Genomic DNA, 13372 nt, shown 5'->3' with positions numbered 1-13372 from the left:
ATAGATTATGCATGTATGAACTACACATTGACACATCCAGCCCAAAGCGGAATGTTTAGAAAATATTTTCTTAGTTGCCAAAGTAACTAAGGAGCGTGTATTTAATGCTGCTTCACCTCATTTTTAATCCCATAAAGATCTTCCCAATGTTTCTGTGTGGAAAGAAACATGAATAAATAAATTATAACTCCCTGCTGTCACCACTTTATCTTACATGTCCACCACTTCTAGGGGATTCTGTCAAAACACGTTAAAGGCAACATTGTGGATGGTGAGATGAGTTCATGTTAATGAATCTCAGGTAGATTAAATTGAGCAGTGTGGGCTAGTAACAACTCTCAGGTTTTATGTAAGTGTCAAGTAAAGGGTTAACCTATAGGACACTCCCTACCCTGCTTGTGGTTCACTTCCCGATTTGTTAACATTACTCTGCTAATATGCTGGTCAGAGTCTGTGTGTGCAGGACAGGGATGTCAGCTCAGGGAAAATCAGAACGTTTGACCTAAAATACTGTTTAACTACAGACTACAGATCCAGTTATTCCAAGAATCCATCTGGAAATCTTTGCCTGGGGACCAGACGTGTGTCTGACTACAGATTCCAAGAATCTCTACATTCATCTAACCTGGGGAAATGACACAGAGCACCAAACAATGACCTGCATTTGATACAGTTCCAGTCAGAACTACTCCAGCTGAGAGGGAGTAAAGTCAATGGATCAGGTGAGTACAGTCGCTGGTTGAGAGTCAACTGATTTTGATGAGTTTGCATTCTTATTCAGGTTTATGAAATTATCAAAAAATGCTCAGTAGTGATTGTTGGTAGAGTGAGTTGGACATTTGTTGGTTTAACCTGTCACTGCAGACGGAGGAAAGATAACGGGGATCTATGGGGTGATGCAATGGTTTCTCAACAGGCTTAGTCAGTGGAAACTGAATTAGAGCGTCTGTCACATCAGCCTCCTATTGTGTCTCCAGTCCTCTGCAGAAAGACAGACCGACACACAGGTAGTATGTCCCAACGTGTGGCAGTGATCGGGGCGGGTCCCTCAGGTCTGACCAGCATCAAGAGCTGTCTGGATGAGGGTCTGGAACCCACCTGCTTCGAGAGCAGTGATGACATCGGGGGGTTGTGGAGGTTCAAGGTGAGGATATGAGGAAAGGAACCCACTTTGGACTATAGAGATGCACCCCTCGTAACTGCATCACCAACAGTGTTCTTGGGTGCATCCGAAATGGCACCTTACTCAGAGCCCTATTCGAGGGGGGGAAAAGGCCCTTTTAATAGAAAAAGAATGTAATTTGTGTGTCCACAGGAAACCCCTGAGCCGGGCCGCTCTAGTATCTACCGCTCTCTGGTGGTGAACACCTCCAAGGAGATGATGTGTTTCAGTGACTTCCCTATGCCAGCTGACTACCCCAACTACATGCTGCACTCCCAGCTGCTGCAGTACTTCAGGCTTTACGCTCAACACTTTGACCTCCTCCGACACATCACCTTCCAGGTCTCCACTCTCTTTCTCCTTTTCTCTCTCCCTCTCTCTTCTCCTCCCCTTGATGGACCTCTCCCAGTCATCTAGCCTCTACATGACTTTCTGTGATCTGTTACTGTGTGTGTTTCAGACCAGCGTGCTGACCGTGAGACAGAGGCCAGACTTCAGTCGTTCAGGCCAGTGGGAGGTGGTGACAGAGAACAGGGAGGGACAGGAGCAGAGACACGTCTTTGACGGGGTCCTGGTGTGTTCAGGACACTACACACAGCCTGTCTCACCGCTAGACCAGTTCCCAGGTCAGTTTAAAGCATCTAAACACTATACACTATCTAAACACTATCTACACACTATACTCTATATACAGTTTTGATACAGCCATAGATGTGTCAATGTTTTGACCATAAGGTCCTGTGGCCTATGTTTACATCTGTGAAGTGTTTTGGATGTGTGTAGCCAACAGATACAATACCTCTTCAACCACCTGAGTGTTCTTTCCCATGCAGGCCATGAGTCGTTCCCTGGCCGCTGCCTACACAGCTGGGAGTATAAGGATGCTGATGCGTTTCGGGGGAAGAGGGTGGTGGTAGTGGGGATTGGGAACTCTGGAGGAGATATCGCTGTGGAGATCAGCCGGGCTGCAGAGAAGGTGGGGCTCACCTGTCACAGGAGGACATATTTAAGCTAATACTTTCTTGCGGTACAAAAGCGACCCAGGTTCAAACCCAGTGGTTCTCATACTGTAAAGAGAGTTTGGCCATTCATGTCTGTCTCTCTACTTCTCTGTTCTCCCTTTTCCCTTTCTCTCTTACATCCCAGACCTTCCTGAGTACCCGTAAGGGGGCGTGGGTGTTAGCTCGTATGTCCAGTAGCGGTCTCCCACTGGACATGACGGCCATCTCACGGCTCACCGTCCTGCTGACCTCCCTGCTGCCCAGAGCGCTGGTCAACTGGGCTGCAGAGAGAAGCCTTAATCACCGATACGACCACCGCCTCTACGGCCTACAGCCAACACACAGGTGACCAGCACCCTATTACAGCCTGCACACAGGTGACCAGCACCCTATTACAGCCAACACATAGATGACCAGCACCCTATTACAGCCAACACACAGGTGACCAGCACCCTACTACAGCCCGAAACACAGGTGACCAGCACCCTATTACAGCCAACACACAGGTGACCAGCACCCTACTACAGACCGAAACATAGGTGACCAGCACCCTATTACAGCCAACACACAGGTGACCAGCACCCTATTACAGCCCAAAACATAGGTGACCAGCACCCTATTACAGCCCGAAACATAGGTGACCAGCACCCTATTATAGCCAACACACAGGTGACCAGCACCCTATTACAGCCAACACACAGGTGACCAGCACCCTATTACAGCCTGCACACAGGTGACCAGCACCCTATTACAGCCTGCACACAGGTGACCAGCACCCTATTACAGCCAACAAATAGGTGACCAGCACCCTATTACAGCCCGAAACATAGGTGACCAGCACCCTATTACAGCCAACACACAGGTGACCAGCACCCTATTACAGCCTGCAAACAGGTGACCAGCACCCTATTACAGCCCGAAACATAGGTGACCAGCACCCTATTACAGCCAACAAATAGGTGACCAGCACCCTATTACAGCCCGAAACATAGGTGACCAGCACCCTATTACAGCCAACACACAGGTGACCAGCACCCTATTACAGCCAACACACAGGTGACCAGCACCCTATTACAGCCCGAAACATAGGTGTGACAAATATCAGATTGGATTTGAGAGTTTGCACTATGGCAACATTTGAAAATATTAAAAAAAGAAGCCAAAAAAAGAGATCACTCATTTCTCTCTCTGTCCTCCCAGGCTGCTAGAGCAGAAGCCGCTGATCAACGATGACCTTCCAGGCCGTATCCTGCAGGGGGCAGTAGTGCTGAAGCCAGACCTGAGAGGGTTCCAGGGGTCCGGACTGCTGTTCCAGGATGGAACCACGGAGGGGGACATCGATGCAGTGGTCTTCTGTACTGGATACAATGGCACCTTCTCCTTCCTGCCCCCGTCACTATGTTCAGGATCTGTGGGGGATCTCAACCTGTACAGGTACCTTTTATAATACTGGCTTGGACAGGTAGTCAAATCCTTACTTTCACTTAAGTCAAATTTTCACTCAGTCATGTATTGATGTCAATAGAGCAAGTTACATTTTGATTTTAGGGGGGGGGGGGGGTTGGTCCAACATAGGGTAGGGTTGTCAAACTTTTTTGGGAGGGTTGTGTGTTTTTTTCATCGGGCACAGGGGAGGGTAATGCATTCACCCTTCTGCAGGTTTTACTATATAATGTCTTCCATCCTAGCCAAATTTCCTCATCTGCTTGCATGCTCCTCCCCTATATCAAGGTATTTTAGTACTTCCCTTATGCCCAGGCTATTCAACTGGCGGCCTGCGTGCCAGGATTGGCTCGTTCATTAACCTCTCTGGGCAAGGTGGGACGTGACCGTCCCACACTATTCAACAGCCAGTGAAATAGCATGGCACGAAATACAAAACAGCAAAAATATCATAATTTCAATTTCTCAAACATACAACTATTTTACACCATTTTAAAGATACACTTCTCCTTAATGTAACCACATTGTCCGATTTCAAAAAGGCTTTACAGTGAAAACAAAACATTAGATTATGTTAGGAGAGTACATAGAAAAAAAATAACCACACAGCCATTTTCCAAGCAAGGACATGTGTCACAAAAACCCAAAACACAGCTAAATGAAGCACTAACCTTTGACGATCTTCATCAGATGACACTCCTAGGACATTATGTTACACAATACATGTATGTTTTGTTCGATAAAGTTCATATTTATATCCAAAAACAGCATTTTACATTGGCGCGTGATGTTCAGAGAATGTATTCCCACCAAAACTTCCGGTGAATGTGCACATCAATTTACAAAAATACTCATCATAAACGTTGACAAAATATATAACAATTATTTAAAGAATTATAGATAGACTACTCCTGGATGCAACCGCTGTGTCAGATTTTAAAATAGCTTTACGGAGAAAGCACATTTTTCAATATTCTGAGTACATAGCTCGCCATCACAGCAAGCTATACAGACACCCGCCAAGTTCGGGGTCACTTAAACTCAGAATTTGTATTATAAATATTCTCTTACCTTTGCTGATCTTCGTCAGAATGCACTCCCAGGACTGCTACTTCCACAAGAAATGTTGTTTTTGTTCGAAATAATCCATATTTATGTCCAAATACCTCCGTTTTGTTCGTGCGTACAGAGCACTATCCAAAGGCAATACGCGCGAGCGCGGTACCAGAGACGAAAAGTCTAAATGTTCCATTACCGTTCTTAGAAGCATGTCAAACATTGTTTAAAATCAATCTTTATGGTATTTTTAACGTAAGAATGCGATAATATTCCAACCGGACAATCGCATATTCATTCAAGACGAAAAAGAAGGAACGGCACACTTGCGGGATCGCGCATATCCAATCCCTTTGTCCCCAGGCAGTCCACTGATTGACTGAGCTACTATTCTCTGCCCAGTGACAGGAGAATGCTGAAAGAACTTTCTGAAGGCTGTTGACAGCCAATGGAAGCCTTAGGAAGTGCAACGTGACCCCACAGACACTGTAGTTTCGATAGAGATTCAAAAGAAGAACTACAATTCTCAGACTTTCCACTTCCTGGTTGGATTTTTCTCAGGTTTTTGCCTGCCATATGAGTTCTGTTATACTCACAGACACCATTCAAACAGTTTTAGAAACTTCAGAGTGTTTTCTATCCAAATCTACTAATCATATGCATATTCTAGTTTCTGGGCCAGAGTAGTAACCAGTTTAATTTGGGTACGTTTTTCATCCGGCCGTGAAAATACTGCCCCCTATAATTTAAGAAGTTAATTTAGACTGGCCCTTTGATCAATTCTGACCCTTAATAAAATATCTGCAAATAAATCCCCGCCAAAATCTAACTTTCAGTGCCAAAATGACAAGCACTAGTGTAGTTGTCTATAGTGTGGTTTTTAGTCGTTTTTAGCGGTTTCTAGCGCCTATGTGGCATGTTGATCATTTTTTCTTTATATTAATTTGGCTCTAGTGTTTGAACGGATTAAGCAACAAAATATTTTGATCCGTTCCTTAAAGCTACAACATGTTTTGGGGTTGCACCTCGACTTGCTGGATGAGTGCCCTCCACTTCCTTCCTAATTACTTTTAGCAACATTTAATTGTAAAAAAACTGCTTTATTGGAGTGTGTGTGTGCATGAAAACTTCACACAATGTAACAATTCAAAGTGCATTCTGTCTTTACTAAATGCGTAATGTGATATATTTTACAATTTAAAATAATTGCACACACATAAAAAATGTAATTATTAAAATATTGAATCAGTCGTCTTCTTCAAATGAAGGGGATGATGACAACCTTTGCAAAAGGGAGGGAATCTGATTTCATTGGTCTTCAACTCACGGCTTAGTCATTTCATTCAGGGTAAGTGGAGTTAGCCGTGAGTTAGCCTGCCCCGGAGCAGGTTTATTCTGAAGGATTTGTTGCCATAGAAATTGACCTGCCTAAAATGTGAGCCACTTTCGTATGACCGGTTATCCTGAGTTAACTCTGAGTTGACCAAAGTTACCTCTTCAAACCAGCTTCGTAGGATACCCCTCTGATCTTCAATAGGCTAACTAGCATCAGACCACAAAAAAAATAATTTCAAGCTGAACCAATTTTCAATATAAGCGGAGACGACAGGATCAGTTGTGGACACTCCAATGGTGGCTCAGGGGGAGTGTGATATGCACCGGTTTGGGTGGTGGACCATTCTTGATACACACTGGAAACTGTTGAGCGTGAAAAACCCAGCAGATTTGCAGTTCTTGACACACTCAAACCGGTGCGCCAGGCACCTACCACCATACCCCGTTAAAAGGCACTTAAATCTTTTGTCTTGCCAATTCACCGTTTGAATGGCACACATACACAATCCATGTCTCAAAGCTTAAAAATCCTTCTTTAACCTGTCTCCTCCCCTTCATCTACACTGATTGAAGTGTATTTAACAGGTGACATCAATAAGGGATCATAGCTTTCACCTGGATTCACCTTGTCAGTCTGTCATGGAAAGAGCAGGTGTTCCTAATGTTTTGTACACTCAGTGTAGAGTGAAACGGGACTATATAAGCACCCCCTAATTGTTTTTATTTACTCAACAGTTTATAAGGTGTATAAAGGCACAGTAGCAGGTAGGTCAGGCTGTATTTGAAGTTCTGATCCTGAGATGTGCTGTCTGTTGTGGATCATCATTCTCCCAAGTCGTCCTATAATAATGTGGCCACGTGTCCCCAGCAGGCCCAGTTATTCAGGAAAGCATGCTCTGCCTCCTCCGATCCGAACGGCTATTCCTTGCGCACCCAGAACCTAACGCTTCAATATGGCCCTAAATATTTGTCATTTCACTTTTAAAATGTATTACTTTTTATGTGTGTCATAAACACAACCAGTGACATTTTTTTGTATCTGATTAGGCTACTTCAAAAGGCTCTTGTACCTGAACACATTCGTCCAAAATATCATTCCAGCATCCAAACTGTGCAGCGGCCATTTGATGAATGGAAAGAGACATCTGTTATAAAACACCAAAAAGTGTGATGACATTCAGAGATTGTCAAGCCAAACCTTTGATACTGGGTACGCCTGCAAGGTAGGGAGGGATGTAGGCCTATTTTCTGTTTGTAGAGATTGACATAGTATTCTATTCGTTGCATATATTTTATATAATTATAAATATAGCATCAAAATGTTGCAAATCTGATTTCTACCTAGCTGATCATTGTCTGCAGCCAACTCTGACTATAGTGTACTGAAAAAGGCAGGGAGAGTTTGCATGTCCCGCGTTGGTCGGCAAGCCCTCAATCCTCTGGCCCGTAACCCTTCGTGGCATCGACTGGGCCACGAAACCATGCTGAAGTGGCAAAGTAGATATCCACGTTTAGAAACACAGGGTTTGTTATTTTGTGGTCGTAAACATAATTTTGAGTTAATTCTATTTCAGACAGGAAACGCCACGTATTCGTTTAACCATTTATTAGAAAAAGATTGCAATATGTTAGTCTTGGCGTTAGGCTCTGCTCCTTCGGGATAGCTCACCGCCAGAGTATGCATCATGTTAAGTTAATAATCATTTCAGGCAGTGAGCAAGCTACGCTGTACCAATCTCCCTGCAGGAAGGAAACACAGAACCAAACAGGTGGAGGCTGGGGTGGTGGGTGGGTGCAAGAAAATGCAACTGCATACCATCAAACAACAGTAGAGGTAGCAGAGAATGAGTGAGTAAAACTGATCAGCTAAATTGACCGCCATATTAAGGTAGGAAGTGTTTGTAGAATATGATTGGTGCAATGTCAGCTGATGCACCGCTGAAGCCTATACCCGGGTTCCCTGTATGAACTAGCGGTGAGCTTAATGAGCATGAGGGGGGAGGGAGGGTGTGCAATTTATTTTACAGTACAAGGGGAGGGTCACATGAATATATTTTTTACGTTGGGGAGGGGGGCGCATTTTTTTAATGACACTTCGAGTTGGACCAGCCTACCTATCCCCTCCCTCCCCTCCCAGTAAATCTCTAACCATCCCTAAGTGGATGTTAGGATTTGCCCCTTTAAGATACAGAAGATAGATCAACACTTAATAGATGCCAGAGGGGAAATGGTGTCATACTGTATAATTAACTTGACGTTGCTTTAGGTAAAAGGGGTTGTTTTCTTTTATTCGAGACGGGTGTTCCCTCCAGCTCTCGAGCGCCCCACGCTGGCCATCATGGGTCTGTTCCAGACTAAAGGACCCATCTTTCCTGCAGTGGAGATGCAGGCCCGCTGGGTCACGAGGGTCATCGCAGGTACACGCACACCTGGTCTAAACTAATCTTGGCAACCCAAACCCTAAAATCTCACAAACTACAATACCATTTATCTTACATAGTCTGTCCACAAGAGATTAGGTTTAAACACACACACATATTGGAATGACACAAACCTGTCTCAATATACATTCCTGGCAAACACATACATACCTGGCAAACACAGCAAAGTTAGAATTCTTCATGATTGTTTGTTGAAGGGTTGACCCAGCTCCCACCACGGAAAACGATGCTGTCCAAAATCGAGACGGAGACGAAGAGGAACATGAAGAGGTAAACAACACGAAGAAGAGCTGCCTCAATACCAGTGGCCATTTGCCTTGCTTTGTCATGAGTGATTACCTTGCCTGTGAACTGCAGACTTGTCAGTTCCCAAATCTAGGGCCTAGGCTGTTCAAAGTGAAATTAAGGCCTAGAGGTCACGAACAACTTCTCTCCTCCCAATTTCTCTCTCTTTCTCCCTCTCCTCCATCCTCTCCCCTTCTCTCTCTCTCAGTTGCCTGTGTCCCAGACAGGCAGCTCTCCATGTGGATTATATACCATACCTGGACTCCCTGGCTGAGCAGGTGGGGGTTCGTCCCAACATCCTAGGGCTGCTGCTGAGGGAGCCTAGTGTGGGGCTGCGTGTACTGCTGGGGCCCTGCACCCCTTACCAGTACCGCCTAAGAGGGCCGGGAAAGTGGGACGGGGCCCGACAGGCCATCCTCACTCAGTGGGAGCGCGTAGCCCAGCCCTTCAGAACCAGGTAGGTAGCCCAAAGGGTAGACAGGCAGATTCATTTCCCCTTGGGAATCAATAGAATATCATCTCCTATTTTGTATGTATTCATTCTATTCCAGGCTGGAGCCAGAACCCCCCAGGCCCTTGGTCCTTCTGTCCCCCTTGCTGATCACGCTGTCCGCTGGAGCTGTGATGCTAGCTGTGGTCCTCTCCCAGTGTAAACTGACCTTAGGTCTACAGGACCTACTACAGGGCTCAACTCACCTGCTGGACTGGCTCTCAGCACTACTATGGGGCTCGGCGTAGAAGCAGCCTATATAGCAACAGATCTAGGATCTACATTAACACTCTATTGCCTCCACTATGGACCAGGCCCTCTGTTTCTTTTCTTCTTTCTTCTCGTCAAGACCAGTATGTAGGGGATCTTTTTTCAGCCGTTTTGTTTACACCTGCTACGTTAGGTTAGGCTGTATCTGACCTAGCAGACTGCTTTCATGGTCTTACAGAAACACTCATTAGCTGTGCTTGGTGAAAGCAAGACCTCTCTAAAACTCTTACTCTTATTTGATTTCTTCGGTTAGCTCTAACGCTTAAACCGCGTAAGCTATTAACATGAAACCAACTTTAAAATGTGCAGACAGCCCCGACTTAGCGCGCTTGAGAAATTATTTTTGATAAATAATTATGATAAATATCTGCTCTGAATTGAGATTCAAAGATGTTTGCAGAAACAAATGGGGTGTCAGCTATAACATGACACCTTGAGTTTCAAAAAAATATTTTGATTATTGAACTCCAGTAAGAAGTGGATTTACACCTGGTAACAGAATTACATCATGGGTCCCTGATCTGTACTACACAGACATGCCAAATGATGTATCCTGAATAGGAACACAAAGGTAGAAATATGCAATATCATATGGGTATTATTCTACACACTGGCTATTATTCTAATGAGCTCTGCCCTTAACAAGACCACATTTGGTTGGTCTGGACCAGACCAAATCTGAACCAATTATAGACGTCTATGTTTCACAAGTTTGGACATCACAGTACAGTAGAGTACAATACAGCACATCACAGTAGAGTTCAAGTATAGTGCAGTAGAGTATAGTACAATACATTATATGGTACTCTAGTGTTCTCTACTGTACTATACTGAACTTTACTCGACTGTAGGCCTACTGTATGGAACTATACTCAACTTTACTTGTCTTTGCTGTACTGTACTCTACTGCAGGGGTTCCCAAACTTTTTTGCTTTGTGATCCACCAATCGAAGTGTCTTTAAGAGTAGCGACCCACCATAAGCGTTGAGTGGTGAAGAAACATACGCAGACCAAAAAATAAGTAAACAATATCATCCTTTCAGTGGAGAGAAAATGTTGCAATTTCAAAGCTAATCTCCTGCAATTCCACATATCCTGTAATGGAGCTGAAAGAACATTTTGCGGTTTTAAAGCCAATGTCCTGCAATTCTATGCATTTTACCATGCTGAGAGAAAAAATTGCAGTCTTTTAAGCTAATTTCCTACAATTCTAAGTATTTTGACATGGCTAATGCTGTTTTCTTATGCTCAAATATTATTTAAAAAATCAATGAGGACCTGATTGTCCAGCTTTTATCTTGTTGATTGTATATATACAGTACCAGTCAAAAGTTTGGGGTTTTGGTAACAGAATTACAAGGCACAAAGCAATGTTTCTTAAACTTAAAGGCAAATAATTTCTCTAACTAAATGTGTTGATATTAGTTGTCAGGGGTCTTTACTTCAACATTACTGTGTTTTGATATATTTCTAATACCTTTTAAGACTATTTCTGGTAGATATTTTCTAAGACTCCTTTTCCATCTGTCTGACCAGAAATCAAGGCCTTACTTATGCCTAATTTTTAAGATAGAAATGCCTTCATTTCCCTAAAAAATATAGACTCTTAGCTTTCATTTGACACCCAATGGAAATTATATATGGAAATGACCATATATAATTTAACTACATCAACATTTAAAATCAACCCCAATGCATTTGAATGACAATCAAGGGGCCATAGACTTCAATCATAAAAATGGAGACGCTACTACTCTTGATCCGCTATCAACTCCAAACCAACATTGAAATGTGCAGACTGACCCAACTTAGATTGTTTGCATACTACGTTTTGATATTGTATATACTTTTTGGCCTATAATCATTTAAAATGTGCATAATTTACATTACAGTCAGTTGTTTCTATGAGAGGTAGATAGTCACAGTGACACTGCTTTCTAACCATTCAAGCAAGAAACACCAAAACCAATTTTAGGATGATGGAAACACTTCACACATTCATAGATTATTTACCGTAATTTCCGGACTATTGAGTGCAGCTTAATATAAGCCCACTGAATTTAAAAAAAATATTATTTTGAACATAAATAAGCCGCACATGTCTATAAGCCGCAGGTGCCTACCGGTACATTGAAACAAATTTACACAGGCTTTAACGAAACACGGCTTGTAACAAAAAATAAAAAATTAGCAGTAAACAGTAGCCTACCAAGAAAGTCATTGCTCCAGATCAAGCTCCCGTGCAGCAGCTCTATTTCCTTTTCCAACAGCCAGATCAATCGCCTTCAACTTGAAAGCTGCATCATATGCATTTCTCCGTGTCTTTGCCATGATGAGGGTGGCAAAATGACTACCGTAATCAGAATGATGGGAAGTTTGAGCGCGCTCGAATTAATCTAAACCCTAAACAAAAAAGTTGTTTGACCTTAACCCGTTCGGCAATTTCATTGGTCTAATGAAAGCTTCATGCCAGCAAAAAACTGAGCACATCATAGAATGTTTTTTTTTTTTTTTTGAAAGCGGGAAAAATCCATATATTAGCCTCGTCATTGTTTAAGCCGCGAGGTTCAAAGCGTGGGAAAAAAGTAGCGGTTTATAGTCCGGAAATTACGGTAATTCCTCCATCCTTTAAAAGTCCAATGCTGCCTTTTTTTAAATCTCAGTATCAAATTATTTGTGGGTAATAATTAAGTACCTTACTGTGATTGTTGTCAATGAAAATGGTCAAAAAGAAACAAAAATAGCTAGAATTTTGCTAGGACTGTCTGGGAGTGGTCTCAGTAAGGAGGGGAAAACTGAAGTAGCTGTTATTGACAGAGAGGTTTGTAACGCTCTTTCATATTGGTCTATTCACAAATTTATTTTTCAATCAGCTCTTACACTAAAAGGGCATTATCATAATTTTCACAATTTCACAGTATTATTCCAAACTTAAGAACACAGTGGTAGACAATTGAAATGCAACTGCTCTTTAACCATTTCCGCTACAAACATTAAAACAACTTTAACATTTTGAAACTTTATAAATGATGACTATTAAAACTGGCCTAAATTAGCATAAATAACCAATAGTAACTCTTGAACCGTTCAAGCTTGAATATGTACTGGCTATCCTATCCTTTCAATCAATCAATATTTCAAGACAAGCTAGCAAGCACACACATTTTCTTCAGGAAATGTACTTTTCTAGTTATTATTATTCGCCTTCCATTGCCACCTGTACTGCCAATGTGTGTGTTTCTTGTGCTCCCTTGATTGTATTATCTGTGTCTAACTTTTTTGTGTAATTGCTGCTGATCTTGTCATGCAGGGCTCCCTTGAGAAAGATACATTTGAGATTAGCGGGACTCCCTGCTTAAATAAAAGTGAAATGAAAATAAATAACATTAAACCATCCTTCATAGTTGTTAGCCTTTACCCTCTAGTTTGTACTCTTGAAGCTATGTCCAGCCTCTTTCTGTACCTGTTCAACCAAAGCAACGTCCTACTGAAGAAGGCAGTGTAGAAAGATATGTCTTTGGCATTTAAACAGCAATAAAGGAAATGTAAAACCGTGTGTGATGAGGTTCGGGGTTTGTCTCATCTCTTGACTAATCAGTCACACACAGTTGACCTCACGGCTGGTGAAATGAACCATTCAGTGACGGGGCTGGAGGATTTGGGGGAGGGGTTGAGAGGCAAGAAGCTCTGGGGTTTGTACCTTGGCTCATTTCCACCCTTTTGTCCACTGGAATAGAGAGGTAAGCACAACTTCCTAATCATCAATGTTTACTGTTTGACAAAGTTATTTCTGTTCTCCATTATGCTTCTTGCTCTTGAAGACTGATCAAACAAGAGCATTGGGTGAGCAACTCTCCCTTTTAAATATTCTGGAAAAGCATGTTGTTTA

General features: G+C 42.8%; 1 protein-coding gene across 2 annotated transcripts in view; it reads left to right on the top strand.

Annotated features, from left to right (window-relative positions):
- Positions 1 to 201: 201 nt before the first annotated feature.
- si:dkey-239i20.4 overlaps positions 202 to 13372 on the top strand; it is a 29721-nt gene continuing 16550 nt past the window's right edge. Inside the window, exons 1-11 of one of the 2 annotated variants that reach the window (XM_029750932.1) lie at positions 202 to 722; positions 978 to 1144; positions 1316 to 1504; positions 1623 to 1788; positions 1996 to 2138; positions 2309 to 2508; positions 3364 to 3597; positions 8293 to 8414; positions 8636 to 8708; positions 8932 to 9180; positions 9275 to 9932. In XM_029750932.1, the coding sequence (XP_029606792.1) occupies positions 1013 to 1144; positions 1316 to 1504; positions 1623 to 1788; positions 1996 to 2138; positions 2309 to 2508; positions 3364 to 3597; positions 8293 to 8414; positions 8636 to 8708; positions 8932 to 9180; positions 9275 to 9461 (1695 nt within the window). In that variant the 5' untranslated portion in view covers positions 202 to 722; positions 978 to 1012 and the 3' untranslated portion in view covers positions 9462 to 9932. Of the gene's footprint in view, positions 723 to 977; positions 1145 to 1315; positions 1505 to 1622; positions 1789 to 1995; positions 2139 to 2308; positions 2509 to 3363; positions 3598 to 8292; positions 8415 to 8635; positions 8709 to 8931; positions 9181 to 9274; positions 13224 to 13372 lie in introns of those variants that run through there. The other variant, XM_029750933.1, reaches the window with a different exon arrangement.

This window comes from Salmo trutta, chromosome 4 (assembly GCF_901001165.1).
Source record: "Salmo trutta chromosome 4, fSalTru1.1, whole genome shotgun sequence".
NCBI classification, from domain to species: domain Eukaryota; kingdom Metazoa; phylum Chordata; class Actinopteri; order Salmoniformes; family Salmonidae; genus Salmo; species Salmo trutta.
This window is presented reverse-complemented; position numbering and strand designations above follow the sequence as displayed.